Below are 24053 nucleotides of genomic sequence, written 5' to 3' on the forward strand. Positions count from 1 at the left end.
CTTTAAGGAGGAGGTAGTTGTATGCAAAGTTCAGCAAATGTTAGTTTTGGTTAGATAGAATTAGTTTTTTGGGGCACGTGATTTCTGCTGAAGGTATTTATGTGGATCCCCAAAAGGTGAAAGCAGTGGTAAACTGGCCGCGACCAACTAATGTCACTGAGATACGAAGTTTTCTTGGGTTAACCGGGTATTATCGTCGCTTTGTGGAGGCTTTCTCCATCATAGTGACAAGTAGCTAAGGGTCATCGTTTGGTTCGTGGGCTCAAAGGCCAATGAGTGCCCATTCAACCCATTAAGGAAAAGCCTAATTTGACTGACCCATAAAAGCAAGGCATGACCTACCCATACATAAATATAAGGGTGTGCAAGCACCCTTTTTTTTTTTTTTTGGGGTCATTCGTTGGGAGGGGGGATGGGGGGAGAGTATTATATTGGGTTATTTCAAGATTGTTTTTTAAGTGACTCGAACCCAGGTGCACTTGGAGGAAAAGAGAGTTTGACCCACTTTTTCTACTATGGTGCCATCCCATATGCGGTGTGCAAGCTCGGTTAACCTCCTTTAGTTTGTAAAAGCTCAACTCGACCCGCCCCAAGCCCTATAATTTTGGGAAAGCCCCCTAACTACAAGCACTTCCATCTTTAATGACAATAATGTGTTTGGTTGGTTACAAAATGTAACCATGGTTGGTTATTGCCTTTGCCGGCCATTATGGTCGCCGCAACACCGCGGTCAACGAAAACCCCAACCTAGCATTTAGCCACGACTTTGTGTGCACCCTGCAAACCACAACCCCAGTGAAAAACAAAATAATCAAAACCCTAAGCCCCAGGTGCTCAACCATCCCAAAGCCTGATATCTACGATTCATTTGATTCAGGCAAAGGTAACTCTCTCTCACTCTCACTCTACGCTCTACAGTCTACACACGCGCGTCTTGTATCTTTTTCTTCAGATAAAGGTGAATCGTTATATATCTGTGTTTGTATGTATATTTGTGTGGGTGTGAAGTGAAACTGCGGCGGTTAAGCTTATATTCTCAATTATGACTAAAAAGATAAGAAGTTATAAACTTGTTGTCACCAAAAAGTTATTGGTGACAACAAGAGTTTTTTTTTTTTTTTTTCACTGATTTTCGTTCTATTATTTGAACGAATTTAACAAATTTTGAAGCTTGTAAGCATATAATTGCTGCATATATTAAATATTGTAAGTCTGACTTACTTAGAGAGCTTTTCGAGTCACCCGGCCAGCTTGCTCTGACTAATTTGTTTTCCTTTTCGCTTTTTAATTTGTGATGTTTGTTAGTAGATCATGAGGCGCAAACAAGCCTGCAGGGGAAGGGGAAGGCCACGCAAGAAACCCAATGTGGTCAGTGAGAGAGTAGTAAGTGAGAGAATGGTTAATGAGAAATTGGTCAATGAGAAAGAAGTAGCATTCTTGAATTTTGTGAGTCAAAATGTTGAAGAAGGAAATGATATTGGGTGGAATCAATCTGATAACGAAGACCATAATAATGAGGAATTTGACCCTGAAATGGAGATTGATTCAGGTAATTCTTCTTCTTCTTCAATGGGGAGTGACTGGTCGTACGGGGATCAAAATGTGAGCTCCATGGATAGGACTGTGCAGAGATTGCTTAGGAAGTATGGTGAAGTGAATCTCCAGATGGAAAACTTATCCAAGAAGATTGACGGTGAACAAACTAAGCCATTGCAAGTCTTTGGTTCTTGGAGTAGATTCCAGAATGAGCAAGAGGCGCCTTCGCATGATCCTTGCTGTAACAAAAAAGAATTAAGTGCTTCTCTGGCGGTATGATGGAAATTTTGTAATTGGTTTCTGTTGTGACATTTTGGTTTTAGAATTAGGTGCTTGTGTAGTCTTTTATACATTCATAGGAAGGGACAAAATGTTTTTTGTTTTTGAAAAAACAATTGAAGTGCTTCTAACCAGGCATTTTGTTGCGATAGTTTTTCTGACCAGATTATGCCTAATGTGATTGAACTTACTGCTGTTCTCACCTTATAGGTTATTAAGAGGGTTATGAAAATGGATGCAGCTGTACCTTTCAACATTCCTGTGGATCCAATTGCTCTGAGATTACCTGTGAGTGTGATTTTCGATATGTATATTTTCTAAATATTTTTCTTGAGTGATAACATGATATGGTGATCATTATGATGTACCAGCTTTTTTGCGGGCATCTAATAGGAGATTGCAGTTTCTTGCTTCAAGTTTATCGAGTTACTATGTCAAACTATTTCTTTTGGGGTACAAGCTTGTCTAGCCACTAAGCTTTTAAATTTAGTGGAAAATGACTTGGTTGAATTCAAACATCATTTTGTTTTTGTAATAATGCGAGTCTTCTGCACTGACGTGTTATGTATATGTACATTTTTATATATACTTTTTAATAAAATACATTCAAAAAAATTAAGGCATCTTTCATGTCAGCAACTCCTACCATATATATGGTATAGCTGTTTTATTTTGATGATCTTATTTTTAAATTTGATTCTCTTTTGGTCTGGACTAGAGAACAAAGATCTGTTATCACCTTATACGTATCAGTTCTGGTTTTAAGCTATACAAAGCGTATTTAATTAGGAACGAACTCTGCTTTGGTTTATGTCTATATATTGTCAGGTTTGCAATATCTGTTTGTGCTACGATTATCTACTTTATTGCAATTTGCACTACACCCAGACTTGGGTTTTAGAGAAAACAAAACCTTTTATTTTTATTTACACACACACACACGTGTGTGTTCATGTAAAAAGCTAGTCAAAAACCTGATTTGGTTTCATTTGAGTATATATACACATCACTTTTGATTATATATGTATTTGTATACATATATTATTCTACTTTGTCTATGCAAAATATAAGTAATACCAAGTACCTACTGCATAGGACAAAGGTTACAAAGCCAGGGTCAAAGGTACCAAAAATGACCCTCCATTAAAAGCCTGAAAAGAACTTAATTCTTGTCACAGATGCAATACTGTATTCTTGGAAGATATGGATATTCTATTGGTAAGTCTCCGTTTTTCATGTACACAAATATCTGCAAGTTAATACCCTTTGGGGTTCATATCCTGTTGTGGGGTCCTTGGGTTTACCTCAGTGGCTGAGGTGCTATGCCCCCCACCCCGACCCCATGACCCATGTTCAAAAGCCCTTGAGTGTGTGCCTCCTCCCCCTTATCGCTGTAACTCAAAATTATATCCCGTTCTGGACATTCTGTAGCATATCATGTATTCAAAAAGGAAAAACGAAGCTTTATATTAACTGTAAGGTTTTAAGGTTCTGTTATGCTTCCTGAATCAATAAGTTGGAAATATTGAATTCTTAGGATTTTTTGTTTAGCTGATCTAATCTCAGACAGATCCACAATGCAACATTGACGTCATAGATGTCATATCTGTTCTGAAATGCGTTGCTGCGTTCCTTTCATAATTCATCTCTCCCTTGTTGATTTATCTTCTACTTTCTCTGTCTTTTTTCCCCCTTTCTGGGGGTAACCGGTTGGATCCAGGATTACTTTGATGTCATAGATACACCAATGGATTTTGGAACAATATGCAACCATCTTGAAAATGGTACTAAGTACACGAACTCGGAGGATGTATTCAAGGACGTCCAATACATTTGGAAGAACTGCTACAACTATTACAATGAGGGTAACTTTGTTTTGGATCTTATGAAAAGGGTGGAGGCAAAGTTCATGACATATTGGACAGCTGCTGGTCTGTCCAGTAAAGAACCAGGGACAAGTAGCAGTAAGGGTTTCACATTACTTCTGTTTTGTTACTTTATTTTGATAGGTGGTTTAAATAAACTTGTTATTCTTGGTGATAAATTTTCACTTGGGAGCCAGTTATATCAAGATTTTGACCACCAATATAGATATAGAGGGTGAAACTATGTCTTTCCTGTTCCCTGATATTTTGCCTATATTTCGTTGCTAATCAGCGCCAATTAGCTGAAACTGAATGGAAGAAGAATAGATGAATTTCCACTCTATTCTGCGTTAAAATCATTTCCATCTTATACAAAAGTAACCTCGATCACCATATATGTAGTTAAAGTTTTACCTTCATATACATATCATATACTTATCTCAGGTGCAGTATACTATGAAATTTATTTGTTTATTGCATGCATTAGTATATGATAGACAAAGTATATTATGAAATTTATTTGTTTAGTACATGCATAACGCATTTATGATTGATTTAACATTTCTTAATGTTTCATTTAAATTTTCCATGTTTTAAAGCCGATATCTGTCATTTTCATTGACAGTCCCTAATATTGGAAACTATACGGAAATATCGGTCGATATATCTGTATGTTTGAGTACGATATTGTTTTTACGGTTGATTATTTCATCCTTGGTTGTCCTTGTATGTGGTTTGCCTTCTCAAATTTCATTTTGTCTTTGTTACTGTGTATTTCAGCATGGCCTCTTTTGATTCTGTGATCACCATCAAGAGTGAGGTTTTGCTTTTATTAACCAAAGAAAAGAATTCAAGAGTAGGTTACATATCAATTGGTAAAGTTCCCAAGATCCCAGTATGTTTGGGTTTGTTGTACATACACTGGGAGACAGCATGCTCCTATGCCAGTATGCAGTGCTTTTAGAGTACGCTTATTTGTTTGTTAATTGGGTTATAATTTTCATAGGATTACTTGGGTTTCTATGCACAGTATGAAAGAAAATCCATACCTGCATGCATAAGCACTTACAAACAAATAGATTAAATTTGAAGATTACAGAATATGTGACTATTTGTTTGAAGATTACAAACAAATAGTCATTGTGTGTTTCATGGTTGTGGTTTAGATCAAATATGTTTTGGCTTTATGTGTGCATACAGATATATCATTTTCTTTTGGTTGTAAAAGAAGCCAATAGAGAAACCATATTGTCTTTGATTAATTCTTTTTTCCACTGCCTTTAAGATCGCAGGATCTTCATAAATCTTTTGAACTTCTGTATGTACCATTATTCAAAGTTTTCATAATGTTGTTTTATAAAGATGATATTGTTTACTGCCAAATAAATTCTATATGTGAGTTTAGTTTATTAAATAAATTGAATTTGAATCTGAGTATACTTATATGTGTATTTCTCACTTATTTTCAAGACAAAGTAGAGGAGTTTTCATTGTACTGATGTATGAATGTTGAATATATATACTTCGAAACTCAAATTGACAGCAAATCTGTTAATTTTCCAGTACTATAGTTCCTTAAGATGAGGCTTCATATTATATTTTTCATCATTAGTGTAGGTTACTTCTGGTTTCCATTTCGTTAAGTTTTGATTCAATTTTTTATATTTTTATAGTTTTAAGAAGCTCTAATGTGGGGAAAAGGAGGACACGAGGGCCCACCCGTAACCTTAAACTAGCTCAAATTCCGATTGGGGAAAGATTTGAAATCAGCTGGAGGAACCGGAGAGCTGTAGGTGATAGCTCCACAATTTTCAAATCAGAGTGTACAGCCCTGGTTAGGCAAACCCGGGAGTTACCCCTGCAGGTCAAGTCGTGGAAGAAAATCCCATTTGAGATTAAAAAGAAGGCATTTGAACATATGTTGGTTAGTACAACAAAAGATTTTGAAGGAAGTACTTCACACTATACCTTTTAATTTTCCCTTAAATCCTCAGTTTTGCATGTTTATTTTGTCATATTTCCTCATACATGTTCTCAGAAGCGTTTCAAAGTTGAAGATCACATGACATGGGTATTGGATCAGATTCATAGATCCTACCACAATTATCGGCATTACCTCAAGAAGATATGGTATGAAACATGTGAGACAACTGAGGAAGCACGGAAAAAAATACCACCAAATGTTGCGGAGGATGATTGGCAGTATCTTATAAACATGTGGAGCTCACCTGAATGGGAGGTACCAAAAAAATGTTGCATATAAAAAGAAAATATTGAGGGGAAAGAAAATCAAGAAACTTTACTTTTTTTCCTATTTTCCTTTCAGTTATCTGTTTCACCTTGGATTTTTTTTATTATAAATACATTCATAATCTTCCTTGAATGCAGTTAATTAGTAAGAAAAACGTGGAGAATCGTTCCAAAAATAACATAATCCACACATCTGGTTCCAAGAGTTTCTCACAAATCCGTGAGGAAGAGGTATGACCTGAGCTATTCACTTCTTGAGTAATATTTTACTGTGTTCGTCATCATTCTTAGTTTTTTTGTTTGTGCAATTGCAGAGAAAGAAGACTGGAAATGACCCTGGACGTACATTTCTATGGGAACTTACCCATGTGCGGCCTGATGGACTAGCTGCAAATCCAGCTTCACAGGAGGCATTGGTATATATTGATCCCAAGATTAAATTGGATATGCAAGCTTACCTAATTCTCAGTTATGTAGTTTTGGTTTTCTCTCTTTTTTTATTTTTTCATTGTACCTTGTGGTTCCATTTTCTGAATACAGTCAAAGCTCAAGAAACTTTATACTCAAATGTCTGTGGAGAACTCACAGATGACTGAAGACGAGATTTTTGTAAAGGTTTTTGGACCTGAGCGTTCGAGTCGGGTGCGTGGTTATGGAAATGGTGTAACCCCAAAAGAGTTATGGGGCCCATCATCTTCATCATCATCTACTGTTAGTGAGCTTAGAAGGCAACTTGAGGAATCAAAGCAGCGACAAGAGGAGTCTGAACAAAGAAGTGCTGCTGAGGTACAGGGCTTGAAAGAGCAACTTGGTCGGGTTGAGGGTTTGCTATCAGTTCAAATGAATCGGTTTGAAGGTTTACTAGTACAGTTGACGAGTCATATGCACTCCCCGGCCCAAATTGAGAGACGTACTGAAAATCCACCCTCCCGAAATGGTATGCATCTTTGAATACTTACTTTATACAGAATTATCATATAGGGGTTTTGGAAAAATGGAATTACAATCTTTGAACAATTTATATTGAAGTATGACTCATTTGAATTGAGAATTCTGCGTTTGTCTTGTTTGGTGAAAGACTGATAGGGAAAAATATGGGTCAGGCACCACAATATGTCACTGTTTCATAATTCTTCATTGAGAAAGAAGTGTACCCAATGCTGGGGCCTCAATCAAGGTTGAGTTTATGTGTGTGTGTGTGTGTTTTTTTTTTTCAATGACCTCTTGTGATAAAAAAAGCCTTTCAAGTTTAGTATTGTGGTTATGTTATTCTGTTTATGTGTGGATAAGGACCTAAAATTCTGGCTTCAGATTTTTATTTATTTTTATAATTTAACAACCATCATAGCTATTTTGTACTAATAGCTATGGGTCCATGGATAACTCATGTGGAATCAGTGAGAGGGGTGGTTGGTGTAATTTTTATCATTTTCCACAGTTTGCTTCCTCTTGTGTAATTAAAAATGGAAAACTTTCAGTTTCTGATTTGGTTTAACAAATACCAAAGTTTGCATCAGCATGTGATGTTACTGCACGTTGTTTGTGATATCCCAAATACATTGTGCTACATCTCTGTAGAGAAATTTTATGCGTTGTGTTTACTCTTTGTTGTCTTTAGCACTGTGCTGTGTCTAAACTGTACGAAGATTTGCCCCTATTGTCCCCATGAAGTCAAATGGAAGCAAGAATGCCACTTGTTTCTTCTGTATGCACCCTCGAGTTCCATGTTATTTCACTTGATCAGCGTTAAAAAGATATGGTCATTTTAATAGAAATTGTCTGTTTCCTTGCTAATGTCCTACCTGTTTGTTTGGAGGTGTGTGAATTTTTAAATACACAATAGGTATTATTTGATCATGTGGGTATTTCAAATACTGCTGATTTCCCGTAAAGTCATTTAATTAGCTGTGAAAAATGAATATCAATGTTATTGCTTCTTTTGCCCAATTCGTTTAATGTTGAACTCAGGCATTGCTCTTAGCTGAACTCTGGCATTGCTCTTGGTTGAACGCCCTTTGGTCTCTGGCATTGCTCTTAGTTAAACGCCCTTTGGTCCAATTTTGGTGTTGGATGTTGTAACTATTCTGTTTGTTATCTTTCAGGCCGCCCACGAATGACCCGACCTAGAAGATGAAGTTCATATCAGCTATGTTTATGTTTTGTCTTCCGGCAAGAAGTTGATAGTAATATATTTGGTTGGTACTGTATTATGTTACATTTGATGCATCAAATGTGCTTTGTGAACTGCATGGACGTATGTTCAACTAGGAACTGATAAACTGAAGGGATAACACGTTCAAACTCGTAACTGATAAACTGTGATCGTTCCAGTGGGTTTTTTTTTTTTTTTTTTTTCCTCTCTCAAGTTGTACTATTTTATTCTATAACACGTTTTTTTTAAAATAAAATAAAATTTTAACGTAGTGTGCATGTCAAGTGACACAGAGGGGTGGCAATTTCTGATACAACTTGTTTCACTTTCATTCCTTTTCAACATCTTATCCACCATGTTATAGACAATTTTGAGATTATATCCAACACCATTTGAAATTTATAATGTTTCCACAAGTTGTTTTTCAAAGTAGATTTTTTATTTTTTTTATTTTTTTATCTAAACAAAGAAGTAGAATTTCACATGTATATAATTTGATATTTATATTTACAACAATTATATGCATAACTATTTTAGTAATTTCACAAGTTTCTTTGCTCATCACAATCAATTCTCACATTATTGTGATCATGGGAAAATTCTTTGCTTTTTCCAATCAACAAAACAAAATATAAAAAATGCTCACGTCTAATTTTTTTTTTTTTTTCCCTCTTCAGTTCTCATATCAACATCATCTATCTCACTATCTATTTGGTTTCTCCTACCAAAAAAACAATTGATGGAGTTGTTCAAAATTGAATTCCACTGGTTACCGTTGCTAGCACTTATTATTAAACAGGTTATTAACCAGGTAACCTGTTTAAGATGATTCGAATTCAACCTAATACGTTTATTAAATGATTCTAGTTTCAATTGAACATTCTTAATACATTTATTATCCTGACACGACACTAACCCGCATTACATGACCAATTACCAACTCTAGCCACGATGATTGGGAAACAAACTACAGACAAAAACTTGGTGTCTATTATGCATTTTCCTTTTTTGGGGTGTAAATTATTGAGTACAAGCAATAGTTCCAAACGCAGTTTTTTCCTATTCACGATTGGGCCCATTCCCCTTTGGATTTTGGCTGTCCTCGTCATCATGAGACCCTAATCAGACCCACACAAAAAAAGGTCATCATCAGATTCTTATTTGTCTTTATCATCGTTGGAGGGTGAAGCATGGAAGCTTGGTGGACGAACTTAATGAAATGTCCCAATCAAGTTGCTCAACAGCGTTATCATGCGTTTCATTCTTTTTAGGGTTAATTTCAATTTAGTAATCTGAATTTTTATCATTGAGGTATATTTATTCCTACACCTTCAATTTTAATAATTATATTTTCAATTTTTTGCAATTTAGTTCCAGTGTTGACCTTACTGTTAGAGTTTCCGTTAATTATTGAGATGACATACGTGGGATCTAACTTCTTAAACTTAAATTGCTTAAAATATAAATAAAACATTAAAATTTCTTAAACGTAAATTGAAATTAACCTTTGTTTTTAATGACCTATTAAAAAAGATGCTGTTTTGAGCTAGGTCTTTATTTTTAAAATAAAAAAAGTTTTTTTATTTCTCATCCCTCACGCCACCAGCCAGCCAGCCAGAGAATCCCCCTAAAAGTCCCTTGAATCTATAAAGAATCCATACTGAAATGAAATGAATGAAAAAGACCACCTTTTTTTTTGGTGCAGGAATGAAAAAGACTTAACTTTAAAGAATTCACACCCTTATTCGTTCTTTAAGGTGCCAATAAATGGACCTAACATATCCAAAGCCTCAAAGAATTCCACGAAGAAAACCAACCTTCAGACTCAGAAACCCAATACCAAAGCTATCAAACTAACCTATACCTGAATTTGTACCAAAATCAGAATATTCGATCCAAGAAATGAATAAAATTTAAGAGAAAAAACATTTAAGAGAAATATTCGATCCATCATTTAAGAGAAACATTTAAGAGGAAAAACATTTAAGATAAATGTTTTGTCTTCTGGCAAGAAGTTGATAGTAATATATTTGGTTGGTACTGTATTATGTTGCAGTTGATGCAAATGTGCTTTGTGAACTACATGGAACTCATAAACTGAAGGGATAACACGTTCAACTCGTAACTGATCAACTGTGATCGTTCCATTGGTTTTTTTTCGGTTTTTTTTTTGGTTTTTGTTATTGTTTTTTTTTTTTCTCAAGTTGTACTATTTTATTCTATAACACGTTTTTTAAAATAAAATAAAAATTTAACCGTAGTGTGCATGTCAAGTGACACAGAGGGGTGGCAATTTCCGATACGACCTGTTTCACTTTCATTCCTTTCCAACACCTTATCCACCATGCTACAGACAATTTTGAGATTATATCCAACACCATTTGAAATTTATAATGTTTCCACAAGTTGTTTTTCAAAGTAGATATTTTATTTTTATTTATTATCTGGACAAAGAAGTAGAAGTTCACATGTATATAATTTGATATTTATATTTATAATAATTATATGCATAACTATTTTAGTAATTTCACATGTTTCTTTGCACATCAGGATCAATTCTCACATTATTGTGATCATGGGAAAATTCTTTGCTTTTTCCAATCAACAAAACAAAATATAAAAAATACTCACGTCTAATTTTTTTTTTTTTCCTCTTAAGTTCTCATATCAACATCATCAATCTCACTCTCTCTCTTTGGTTTCTCCTACTAAAAAAACAATTGACGGAGTTGTTCAAAATCGAATTCCACCGGTTACCGTTGCTAGCACTTATTATTAAACAAGTTATTAACCAGGTAATCTGTTTAATAACCTGTTTAAGACGATCCGATATGTTTATTAAATAGTTCTAGTTTGAATTGAGCATTCTTGACATATTTACTATCCCGACACGACACAACCCATTACCAACTCTAACCACGATGATTGGGAAACAAACTACAGACAAAAACTTGGTCCATTATGCATTTTCCTTTTGTTTTTGGGTGTAAATTATTGAGTACAGGCAATAGTTCCAAACACAGTTTTTTCCTATTCACGATTGGGTCCATTCCCCTTTGGATTTTGGCTGTCCTCGTCATCTTAAGATTCTTATTTGTCTATATCATCGTTGGAGGGTGATCGAGATGAGGTGGCCACATGGTGGACGAACTTAATGAAATGTCCCAATCAAGTTGCTTAACAGCTTCTTCGTGCGCTTCATTGTTTTTAGAGTTAATTTTAATTTAGTACTCTGAATTTTTATTATTAAAGTATATTTATTTTTATATTCTCAATTTTAATAATTACATTTTTAATTTTTTGCAATTTAGTTTCGGCTTTAACTTTTCCGTTAATTATTGAAATGGCATACGTAGGATCCAACTTCTTAAACTTAAATTGCTTAAAATATAAATAAAACATTAAAATTTCTTAAACTTAAATTGAAATTAACCTTTGTTTTTAATGACCTGGTCAAAAAGATGCTGTTTTGAGCTAGGTCTTTATTTTTAAAATAAAAAAAGTTTTTTTTTTTTTTTTTTTTCATCCCTCACGTCACCAGCCAGCCAGCCAGAGAATCCCCCTAAAAGTCCCTTGAATCTATAAAGAATCCATACTGAAATGAAATGAATGAAAAAGACTTTTTTGTTTTTTTGGTGCAGGAATGAAAAGGACTTAATTTTAAAGAATTCACACCCTTTCGTTCTTTAAGGTGCCAATAAATGAACCTAACATATCCAAAGCCTACACAGAAAATAATCCTAAAAGAATTCCACATAATAACTGTGGTGTGGTTGTGGGTGGGGATGTGGTTTCTCACTATGGTTGTCTAACTGTGGTTCTGTTTTGGTCAATTCTGTCTAATTGTGGTTTAGCTGTCGAAATCCATGCACTACTCAATTTTACCCTCTTGTCGAAGTGACAGAGATGATGGACGGTTTGATTTGATCTGTTTTGCGATAATTTCTTTTGTTCATTTAATGATTGTCCCAATTAGTGTTCCAGTTTTTCAAATTTCCATTTACGTATACGCTTTGAATTCTAATTCATGAAAGTTCAACATCACTTGAAGAAGACATGATGGCGATGTGCAGCAGGACTGTTTCTTCACTCTCCTTCCAAGCTCATAGGGAGGAAGCCTTCACCCACAATCTTATACTTCATTATCGTATTTGATAATGAAAAAGTCATGATGATATCATTTTTTTTCTCATCACTTTAATCCAATGTACACTCTCAATCACCACATTTCTTAATAATTTGACACGTACTTATTGATATAACTATTGTTCCATAAATACGTACGCACTCCCTCTATATAAACCCAAGCAGTATGTGGGTGGGAGAGAGCCACCAAAAACCATCCAGGCTTTTCTTTCTTTTTCGTAGTCACTTATGGCAATGCATTTAGGCTCTTCGGTCTTATCTCTGGTGCTACTCGTTGGCTTTGCATTTACAAATAACAAAGCTGCTAATACAGATGATCTACCCATTCATTGCGACTCTCTCAATAGGAGCAGTTTCGATGCTCTCCAACCAGGGTTCATATTTGGCACAACCTCGGCAGCTTATCAGGTCAGTTCCTTCTTGGGCCTTAATTAATAACTAGCCTCTTTGCACGCGCTTCTGCGCATGCGAGAGGGTTTTTTTTTTAAATTAAAATTTTATTTTAGAATTAAAAAAAATAATGGGTAGTTGTGTTCCATAAAAATAGGATCCATTATATGCTTTTTCTTTTTTTAAATTTTTTTTTAAATATGAAAAAGTGTGAATTTATCATACTATCCTCATTTAATTAATAATTTCAATTCTTAATGTTTGCATTAACTAAGGGCATTTTTGATATTTTGAATGTTTCAGCATTCTTTGCCTTTTGCTTTATATATATATAGATTACCCTTTAATTGGTGTTTTATATATAATTACTTGGGTTTAATTTCAGTTTAATCTCAGATCAATTAGCTTCCAAGGCTATTCATTTTATTAGTTTCTGAAGTTGAAGGACGGCATGAATGATTTTGGAAATTGAAGAACTCAAATGCAAATCGAATCTAAATTCATGAACTAATAAAACGAATAACCCTAACTTCCACCACATGCATGCATCAATATTTACATCTTAATTCTGTATGTACTATGCATGTCCATTTCAGTACGAAGGTGTCGTAAAAGAAGGCGGTAGAGGACCAAGTATATGGGACACCTACACCCACAACCATTCAGGTCTGTCTAATCAAACAATGAATTAGTCAAAATAAGATAACTTCAAAAAGTCTTGGTGCATTGAGTTGAGTCATAAATTGGAAAAAAAAAACCTTATCGTATATACATCGTAGTTTGCATGAAATAATATTTGGATTTCTATGATTTAAATAATTAATTTTCAATGTGCAAATACAGAAAGGATCGTAGATGGCAGTAATGGAGATGTCACTGTTGATCAATATCAGCGTTATAAGGTTATAATTTTATCTCTAGACCTTCTTTACTTGAAGTGAAAGGGCACATTGTGTACACATGACATTGAAGATTACGTCTTTAACTTGTAGCTTATTTCTTATATAGGAAGATGTGGTGATTATGAAGAACACGGGATTGGATGCTTATAGGTTTTCTATCTCATGGTCCAATTTATTACCAAGTAGGTTGATTCATCCTCAATATAATACATAACAATTCTTTTTTTGTTACAACAGTTGCTCCCTTTATTTTGTTCTAAATTAAAATAATTGATCACTGAAAGAACTGAACCGAATTAAATTAGCTACAGTAAGGCCATAAATATACAGTTTAACAATTTTAGTGTTTGAAGATTGAGTTTCCTTATTTGTTGTATTTGTTTTAATTATTAGATGGAAAGCTAAGTGGGGGCGTGAATGAGGATGGAATCAAATATTACAACAATCTCATCAATGAACTCCTACTTAAAGGCGAGTCATCTCACCTTAGATGATTAATGATTGATACTTTAACCCCTTAAAAACATCATTTAGTCAAAGTTTTAATTGGCTTTTATTCATGATATATATATATATATATATATATATATAGGTCTAAAACCATTTGTGACAATCTTTCATTGGGATCTTCCACAAGCTTTAGAGGATGAATATGGTGGTTTCTTAAGCCCTAATATTGTGTGAGTGAACAAATTCTATCCTCAGTATATAACATTGATTATTTAATTAAATACATATTACAATAACATCTACATACCATATACAGCGATCATTTTAGAGACTATGCAGAACTTTGTTTTAAGGAATTTGGCGATCGAGTAAAACACTGGATCACGATGAATGAGCCATATACCGTTAGTCACCATGGTTATGCAATCGGGTGCCATGCACCAGGACGATGCTCTGCTTGGCAAAACCTAAACTGCACCGGCGGAAATTCGGCTACTGAACCATATTTGGTGACACACCATCAACTCCTTGCTCATGCAATCGTTGTAAGATTGTATAAAGATGAATATCAGGTCCAATTAAATATTTTTCCTCTTTTTTTTTTTTTTTGATATGAATATTGCCATCCTAATTGAAAATATTTCTCACTCTAAATCATTTGAAAAATTATTGAATTTTCTTGCATAGGCATCTCAAAATGGCTCGATAGGAATAACATTGGCTTCACATTGGTTTGAGCCTGCTTCAGAGGCAACAAAAGACATAAATGCTGCATTTCGATCTTTGGATTTTATGTTTGGATGGCAAGTATAATATTAATTTATATATCTAATAAATTAAATGTTTTATTTATGAATTTGCTTATTTTGTAGGTGTATGGACCCATTGTCCACTGGTGACTATCCGCACAGTATGCGATCAATTGTTGGAGAACGATTACCAAAATTCACAGAAGAACAATCCAAGTTGCTAAATGGGTCATTTGATTTTATTGGAATAAATTACTATTCTGCTAGATATGCAAGTGATGCTTCTGACATTATTTATTTACATAAAAGCTACTTAACAGATCCTCACGTTAATGTTACAAGTGAGTTCAAATTGAATACTTACCTTGAGCAATGAATTAAATTCTTAGAATAATTAGATTCTAATATTCATATGCATATGTGTCAAAATTAGATTCTAATATTCATATGCATATGTGTTTTGACAGCTGAGCTTAATGGGGTTCCTATTGGTCCACAGGTGCACATCAAATTATTAGCTTAAACTATTAGTATTTGGAGGATTAGTATATTGTTTTTCACATACAAATTACTCATAAAATGTCAATTATCTTCAAATTGAATTGCAGACTGCTTTAGATTGGTTATATGTTTATCCAAAAGGAATTCACGATCTTGTGCTCTACATAAAAGAGAAGTATAATGATCCAATCATTTACATTACTGAGAATGGTAATTAATAATTTTAAGTCATTATTAATTGTATCATTAATGTTTCACATTTATATGATGGTGTGAAATAAAGTGAAGTGTTATAACATCTAAATTTTAAATTCAATGCATATGATAATGCATTATATTGTAGGAGTTGATGAGTCCAATGATCCCAGAGTATCACTTCAAGAAGCTCTTAATGATACCAATAGAATTGACTTCTACTATCGTCACCTTTGTTACCTACAAGCATCCATTAAGTAAGTGCCTGTTTAAGAAATTTTTCAAGGCCATCTAAGGTATAGTCGTCTTAGATTTTTTCGTTATTTAAACATTACATTGACATCAATACATTTGATTTTTTGTTTGTTTGCAGAAATGGTGCTAAAGTGAAAGGATATTTTGCATGGTCATTATTAGACAACTTTGAATGGAATTATGGATACACTGTTCGGTTTGGTATCATCTATGTGGATTTTAAAGATAATCTAAAAAGATATTCTAAACTGTCGACGTATTGGTTCAAAAGATTCCTCAAAAAGCAAGAAAAAAGTATGAAAGAGATACAAATATTTGTGGACGATAATGGTGGGACCTCAAATGTTTGAATTCCAAATGATGAATAAAGCATGACAACTCCCCCGAAGTGGTAGTGCGCAAGTTGTCTTTTAAGTTTTCAGCTTTTTTTAGATCAATTCTTGTGCGAGTCAGTTCCCTCTCTTTGTGAGAGTTTAGGGGGTGCATTGAATTAGGATTATATACTATTTTGTAAGATTTTTTTTTAAGTGATTGATTTTTTGGAATTGTATAATTTCTATAGGTTTTTTCTGGATTTTTAATAAATTTGTAGAGATTTTTATTACAGGCTTCCATACTTTGGTATGAATTTTCGTTATAAATTCATATATATTTGCATAGACTTTAGTCACTCTTTCTTCCCAACACTATTTTCTTTTATTTTGCCAAACAATGGAAGAATTTCCATCTTTCCTCAGATCCTTGTCTTCTGGAATAACTAATATATATATATATATATATATATATATATATACAGAGAGCTTCAATTGAGGGATATCTCAAATAAACTTATTTGAAGGACACCCTTGTAGGGCCCACTCCATATTGTATTTCACTAATCCAAATAGTCTATTTTGTATATACTCATTCAAAGATCATCTCTGCAAAAAATACCTTAACTCCGATATCATTTGACCACTCAATTGAATTATTGAAATTTTAGTACTTTCTTGAAGTATCGTGTTTATTGATTTTGTAGGACACAATTGAATATCGAAACGGTTTCCGATTTGTCTAATTTTTTGCAAGGATGATTTATGAATGAAAACCTAAAAAATAGATGGTTTGGATCGTTGAAAAAAAATTCGTAGGGTATCCTAAAAGGTGTTCCTCAATAGAAGGGGATATATTTGCTTTTCCAATGGAGATATAAATGAGTATCCCTCTAGATGGAAGAAGATTTTCTTTGAAAAATAACATATATGACAAAAACAGAAATTATTTTGCTTCCAAAGACACCACACAAATTCACGAAAAGTAAAAATTATAGGAAATTCAAAGTAATTGACATTCACGAAAGCGTTGTGACAAATATCTAATAAGTTTGAAAGCAATGCTGAAAGGAAAATATGCAACATTCATTCATTATCTTTAACTCTCATTAATCTCATTGTGCCCAACATCTCTCCACATATTTAAAGCTATACTAACATCTCTCCACATGTGCTCGTTGTTGTTTTTGTGTTTGGAAAATTAGTTCAAGATCCCCTTCATTAACCGATAATGATGAAGATGAAGAAGATTTGTTCTCCAATTCAATAGGAAAGTCAATCTCTTGCCTTTCAATTTGTTCTTCCTCCATTATATAAATTGATATTCGACCACCTGAAAAAATAATATGAAATCCGATCTTATAATTCTGATTTTCTTTTGGGGTCTTGCCCAACTCAAGACATGGACTCAAAAGACCAAGAGCAGCGAACAAGACCCGATTCTCTTAGTTTTAATTTCCTTTTATGTTGTTGTTGCTTGCTTGGTTTATATAGTCTGTTGACTTGATGAGGAAAAGGTATTTTGGCCTTTTGTGGCTTTGTCTACATGTTCTTGATGTACCTCACTCTCAGGCACAGACTCAGCCCTGTCTAGGTAGGGCTGGAGCCTGACCCAATTTTTTTGAAACTTTCCCCTACATATATATCCCACCCAGTCCAGTCTTAACATTTTTTCTAGTTGCAGAGGCAACTGCAGGAAGATGATGCGAAGAAGATGAGTTCAGCAAACAAGAAGCGGTAAACATTTACACAGGTCCCACTAAATAGGGATATTTCTTTGGTCAAATCAGGGGAGCCCCACACATTTTCTTTCACGCATTAATTTTTATTTTTTATTGTTCTGTGGGAATCTATCTATCGTATAAACCCGATCTTGTAACTTCACCTTTAGTACTTCTATTTTCTTCAATTTATCTTTGTGTTGGGGGAAAACAAAGAGGAGATTTCAGGATTTAACTAGTACCCAGTACATATGATATATTTAGAGTTTTTTTTATTTAAACCTCACGATTTCTTTGTTCATTCTAATACTTAAATTATTAAGCTCTTAAGTTTTTATTACTGTATAGAAAGACAAAAAAGTCATCCAACATAATACTTAATCCTAATACATCTATAAATATGTTCAGAAGCTTTTATCTCCTTTTCTTCATAAAGCAATATAGAAGATAGTATTTGAAGTTGCTCTTTTGATTCCCTTCATGGACTATCTAATAAGCAATGATCTCATCTTTGGAAACTACGTCAGTGCTTTGAGAATCGGCTTTAGACACTGTTTCAAAGGTTTCTTTGATTTCTTCTTCAGTTTCACCAACATTCAACTCTTTTGGAGCCAATTCATAACTTTGAGCTCCCTGGGCTCTTCCTTGTGCATGATTGTCTCTTCCACCGACCTCGCAACAAATAAATCTCCCCCATTTTCATCAGCCGGTCATTTTTATTTTCTTGGCAACAATGTTTTTATCTCTTTATTTTTCTGCTGGGTGTGTATTTAAGGCTAGTTTGGGAAGATAGTGGGTTTTTTTTTAGAAATTGTGAAAATTTGAATTAGAAGTTGGGGTGAACTTAGAATATGGAATGAACAAAGAGAAGTGTGAGGTTTAAATAAAAAAACTCTATATTTAAGGACTAACGACAGTTTACCACTTCGAGGTTTAAGTGATGTATCGTAATGGACTATGAGGTTTTAATTTCATCAATTCATACCCAACATTTTTAAATTTCACCAAATTACGCTCTTCATCGACTTCACTGTTAGATTTTGATACTGATGTGTGAAAAAAAATAATGAAAAATAATATATATTTTATTTAAAAAATCCCCACTCTCTCTCTCTCTCTCTCTCTCTCTCTCTCTCTCTCTCTCTCTCTCTCTCTCCCAATAGACCCGCCCCATCCTCCGACCATCTTCTCAAATACAAAATAACCCCAAACAGCCACCAACTGGTCTCGTCTACGACATATGCCTAATAACCACCTCATGCAAAATGAGTATAGCCACCAGGCTTTATTGGGGTTTTTTAATTTATTTATTATTTATAAATAGTATAGCCGTACGGCTGTACTCTTTTTGACATGTGGCACCGAATCACTGGGAGGGGTGCAAGGCGCTAGTCTAGTCCTCTTTTTGTTTTGTTTTGTTTTTTAAACATAGTACAACTGCACGGATATACTCAGGATTTTTTATTTTAAACAAAATTAGTATATCCGCGAGGCTTTATTGGGGTCTTTTTTATATTTTATATTTATAAATAGTATAGCCGAACGGCTATACACTTTACATAGACTCTGTGATCTTTCTTCTTTTTTTTTTTTTTGTTAAATTGTTTTTCCTCGATTTTTGTTTATGGATTAGAGTATTTTAAGCATTATCCACTACTATTAGGCCATTAAGCGAGTCTCTATTGTCCCCTTTTGAGTTTTTAATTTTCTAGATTTATTATCCGTATAAATAAATTGGCATTTTCACATTTAATACTCGTATTGTACATGTATGTACATATTTTTCATGTTTAATGCACATGTTTTTTTTACAAAAATTTTAATAATACATACAAAATTTTCGTATTATATACATAATTTTCACATATTATTGAATAAAAATAATATATATTTAAAAAAAAAGTAAATAAATAATATTAAATTATTATCCAGATGCTTTGAATGCTTGTCCCATAAGTTGTGTCTTTTAAAAGTTTAATTTCAGGCTGATTGGGCTCTTGTTGTGAGAAGGGAGAAGGACCTAAATGTCAAAGTAGAGTTAGCAGATGCAATTAGGAATTCGATTGACAATACTGATTCTAGGATTGAAGAACTAAAACTTCAGCTGCAGAAGTGAATAATTGAAAAACATGACTTTGAGATAAACATGGAAGAAGCAGTACATCAGTTTGATGTTTATTGATATTAATTGTGAGTTTACCCAAGCTTCTGGTGCTTAAGATGTTCTGTGATGCAGGAAGAAAGGACATTATAGCAGAGTTTCGTGTGATGGCCTCATCTTTGTCAAAAGAAATGGGAATGATGGAAGTTCAGTTGAAGCGGTGGAAGGAAACTGCTAATGTAACACTTTTCGAGTATAGCCACGTGGCTATACTACATTTGGCACCTGGCGAAATGAGCGCTAGCGCCGGGCAGATCCCTTTTTTATATACATAGTATAGCTGCGCGCTATACTCAATTTTTTATAATAAGCCGTATACCGCGCGGCTATACTACTTTTGACACTGGCAAAATAGGCTCATGCTCCAGGACTTTTTATTATAAAAATAGTATAGCCGCATGGCTATACGCTTTTTACAGGTAGTGAAGCGAGCGCTAGGCTCCAAGAGGTTTCTTTAAAAAATTTAAAATTAAAAAAAGCGTATAGCTGCCCGGCTATACTATTTTTATAATAAAAAGGCCTGGAGCATGAGCCTATTTTGCCACGTGTGAAAAGTAGTATAGCCACGCGGCTATACGGCTCATTATAAAAAAGCATCGCCATAACTCAAGCTTAGAACAATATTGCTACATGAGAAAATTATTAGCTAACCCAATCATCTCATACCATGGAGAAACAAGAAAAATTAATTCAAGTTGCAAAATATCCAAATGAAAAACACAAAATTAATAGTCTCTTTACCTTAATGGTCGCTTCATTTAGAAAAAGATCTTCAACCATAGATAAATGGGGTCGCTTCATTTAGGCTCCAGATGAATTATAGCTCCTTGTAAGGATTCTGATTTTCCAAGATTTCGGTGATTCATCAAATTCCCCTTCCAACTCAACGATTTAAGATTTGGAGCAAAAATAGTTAAGGATTTGTTGATAGGTGAATGGACTATCCAGTCGCTAGTTATTTCTTCAAGTTTCTCACCTGAGATGTTAAGCATGTCAGTTGAATCACCACCGTCAATTTGAGGGTGTATTGGTTCTTGCTAATTTTGTTAACTTAAGTAATGGGTCACATTTAAAAATAGCTTTTAAATTTCATTTATAATAAAATTTTAAAAAAAAAAAAAAAAAAGAAAGATTAATTCCACACACTATAAGTGAATATTTAAGATATAGTAGTTGCTTAAATTCTGATTATATATCATTACTACTATATTATCATTATTATTTTTTAAGTTTAATATCATTTCTTCATCTGCAAATCAAGGCCCTTTTCCCTTGAGTGGAGGTCAGAAGAAGAAAATTCATGTTGCAAATAGAGATTTACTACCTATTAAACACTTACAAATTTATCAACCAACTCTTCTTCATGCTCCCCTCTAATGCTTAAGAAAACTAACGAAACGAAAGCAGGTAATTCTTAAGAAAGTGGACAAGAAAACGAACTCTGTAACATCCAAACGAAATTCTTAAGAAAACTAATGCCTTCTGAATTGTTCATACTGTACAACGAACACAATAATGTAGCAGCGCACAATGAACATTGTTGCTTAAAACTCTGAAGCATTACAGTTCTAAATAATTGCCACAATTGATCCATCAACATTCACAGTAAGAAGTCTCGACTTTCCTTGAACAGAACTGTGGCACAGGGAATTTTCTTGCTTTCGTCTAACCTCCTCATATTGTCATCCAAATTCTGGGGTAAACAAATTATGAGCATTTTCTCCAAATTCTGAGCACACTCGAGCATATGCCTTACTAGCTCAACTCCATTAGACCCATCAGAAAGCTTTACGGTAACATCCTTAAGCTGATTAATAAAAGCGAGGTTTTGCATCTTCCAATATCCTATATTATACCCAGATGTCTGCAACGAAAAGAACACAAGCAAATCAATTGAAGATTCCCAAAAAAGGTCAAAACCAAATAAATAGAAAGGAAAACTGCATTATTTTAAAAGCGTGATGAGTATGCCCCTGTTTGATTCTAGAATGATAACATGTGAGTGCGTAGGAGAGAGAGAGACGGAGAGAAGTAAGTAGCAGCACAGAGTTAACTTACATTAGATTTAGGGTCATCCAGAGGTGGCTTAGTATTTATGAGCATATTACACAAATTTGGCATTCCTCTAAAAAGAGAAACCATAGCTGGGACTAACTCATCAACAACATTTCCAATCCGCAGACCCAGAGAACAAACATTATTTAATGGTGGTGGCATGGATCCTTCCCGAAACAGAGCCTGCAAAGTTATAAATCATGTTTCTCAACTTCCTTTCACTCTTTTAAACAAAACACAGTACAAATATGATTTTCACTCTTGTTAGTGAGACCATTATCAAAGCAAAAGAAATGCCCTCACTTAGTGGCAGAGCCAGGAAACTATACCAAGAGGGGACAGTTTTCCTCAGAAACAGAATCTCATTGATACATCAATTAAGTACAGACGGTGGACAAGAAGATGATAATTGTATTCAAAGTATGAATATTACAGATTAACATACAACACATGTGACAACACAAATTATTGCACTGACACAGTTTTACAGAATCCATGATAAATTAATGAGTCACTCAAACTTATGAAACATGAGAAAAATATAAATTAGCTAAACATATCACCCCATACCACAAAGAAATAGGAAAATTTAGTTCAAATTGCATAAGAAATTTAGTTATTTTCCAAATAAAAAAATAAAAAATATCAGTCTGAAGTATAAGGGTTCCCGTTCACTTTACCTTAACGGTCTCTTCATTTAGGGTAAGAACTTTGTCCCTGCTTAAACTGCAAAGAACCTCAAATACATTCTCAAACTCATCTCCTTTAGGCTTCTTAAGAATTTCAGCTTCTTCTAGGATATCTAAATTTCCAAGATTTCGGTGGTTCATCAAATTCCCCTTCCAACTGAAATACTTGAGCCTTGGGGCAAAATTATTTAATGAATATTTGCTAGGTGATTGGATTATCCACTCCATAATTAAAGATTCAAGTTTCTCACATGAGATGTTAAGTACGTCAAATGAATCATCATTCACAAAAGAAAATGTCTTCAAAGACGAGCTTTCAATGGTGATATTATTCGCAGCAACTTCTTGTAGAACTAAGTCCTCAATGCATTTGCAGCAAGATGAGATCCATTTGAAAAATCCGTCTTTTACTAAACCACTTGTCAACTCCAAGTATTTGAGATTAGAGGAAAATGTGAAGGAGGGCACGGTAAGACTCGTACAGCCCAGGTCCACCGATAGAGATGTTAAGGATGCACAAAGAAAGACATGAGATGGAAACTTCGGAGCTATCTCACTTCCAGGGCTGATGTCAAGATCAAGCTCTTCCACATTGCACCTTACTGCATTGTGGACCCATGACATTACTCGAAAATGCTCTTCACAGAAGCATGTTGTTATGTCGCTATCGTTGCTATAGTCGGTATCCTCGTCTGTATTTGATAAATACATGACTCTGTCCTCTGCAACGTGACTAAACCAACGAACACGAAAGGACTGTATCTTATTGTCACCACGACAAAAGAAGAATCTATCGAAACAATTGAACAACCTTTGCCGCTTCATACACGTGGATTGATTCGCGATGGAAAATCCATCAAAATTCAACGATGGGGCCGACAGATAAAGTTCTCTGCATCGTTTCGACGCACAGCCGAAACGAGTAAGGTCTGTTATAGTAAGGAAGGAAAGAATGCAATGGGCAACTTGGTCTGGAAGGTTACTAAATCCATCCATCACACATTACTCTCAGTATTCTCACTGCACACCTCCTTCAACCTCACAACTCTAGCCATAAACTACCAGAACAATTTCATTTTCTACACTGAACCAAAGTAAAGATATGCAGCGTTCTTGATACTAAACTAGTACATAGTACATACCAAGCCAGAATGGGTTGATGCCCTCCAATCTTCCCTGGTCCTCTGCAGAGTCTGGAATGTGATGGATCGCCAGGTCTTTCTCCTAGCTGAGTATCAGGGCACAGAGAACCCTAATTTTACCCATTTGGGACTGTCTAGGTCTGTGGGGCTTTTGTAATCGTAGAGAGTCACAGGGTTTATGGCGTTGAACCTGATTGGTTCTAGGTGATGGGCCAGTTGGCTTTGACCCATCAAAACATGATTTTGGGTCAGGCCATGTACCATGGGCTGGTACCTGGTAGTGAGCCAGTCAGTCAATCAATTT

The 24053-nt window shown here is 34.5% G+C and overlaps 3 protein-coding genes across 5 annotated transcripts; 2 read left to right on the forward strand and 1 right to left on the reverse strand.

Annotated features, from left to right (window-relative positions):
* The first annotated feature begins 620 nt into the window (after positions 1-620).
* LOC117634252 lies at positions 621-8274 on the forward strand. 3 transcript variants are annotated; one of them, XM_034368254.1, is made up of 10 exons: positions 621-958; positions 1309-1809; positions 2026-2103; positions 3536-3779; positions 5354-5604; positions 5719-5919; positions 6069-6161; positions 6245-6346; positions 6471-6867; positions 8033-8274. In XM_034368254.1, exons 2-10 carry the CDS (start codon positions 1312-1314, stop codon positions 8062-8064), a joined length of 1896 nt encoding a protein of 631 aa, XP_034224145.1. In that variant the 5' UTR covers positions 621-958; positions 1309-1311; the 3' UTR covers positions 8065-8274. The 3 variants fall into 3 exon arrangements, with proteins under 3 accessions (XP_034224145.1, XP_034224144.1, XP_034224143.1); XM_034368253.1 differs by having other exon boundaries at positions 621-883; positions 1306-1809; XM_034368252.1 differs by having other exon boundaries at positions 621-883.
* A 4110-nt stretch (positions 8275-12384) lies between these two features.
* On the forward strand, positions 12385-16336 carry LOC117634173 (beta-glucosidase 12-like). The gene is made up of 13 exons (XM_034368130.1): positions 12385-12636; positions 13215-13284; positions 13462-13520; positions 13627-13702; positions 13914-13991; positions 14113-14200; positions 14287-14542; positions 14658-14773; positions 14843-15060; positions 15187-15218; positions 15328-15430; positions 15564-15672; positions 15789-16336. Exons 1-13 carry the CDS (start codon positions 12457-12459, stop codon positions 16018-16020), a joined length of 1617 nt encoding a protein of 538 aa, XP_034224021.1. The 5' UTR covers positions 12385-12456; the 3' UTR covers positions 16021-16336.
* Positions 16337-21300: 4964 nt separating this feature from the next.
* Positions 21301-23886, reverse strand: LOC117633933 (putative F-box/LRR-repeat protein At3g59170). The gene is made up of 3 exons (XM_034367802.1): positions 22599-23886; positions 21922-22101; positions 21301-21727 (listed from the first exon to the last, which is right to left on the reverse strand). Exons 1-3 carry the CDS (start codon positions 23601-23603, stop codon positions 21464-21466), a joined length of 1449 nt encoding a protein of 482 aa, XP_034223693.1. The 5' UTR covers positions 23604-23886; the 3' UTR covers positions 21301-21463.
* Positions 23887-24053: the final 167 nt, after the last annotated feature.

This window comes from Prunus dulcis, chromosome 7 (genome assembly GCF_902201215.1).
Source record: "Prunus dulcis chromosome 7, ALMONDv2, whole genome shotgun sequence".
Lineage (NCBI taxonomy): Eukaryota > Viridiplantae > Streptophyta > Magnoliopsida > Rosales > Rosaceae > Prunus > Prunus dulcis.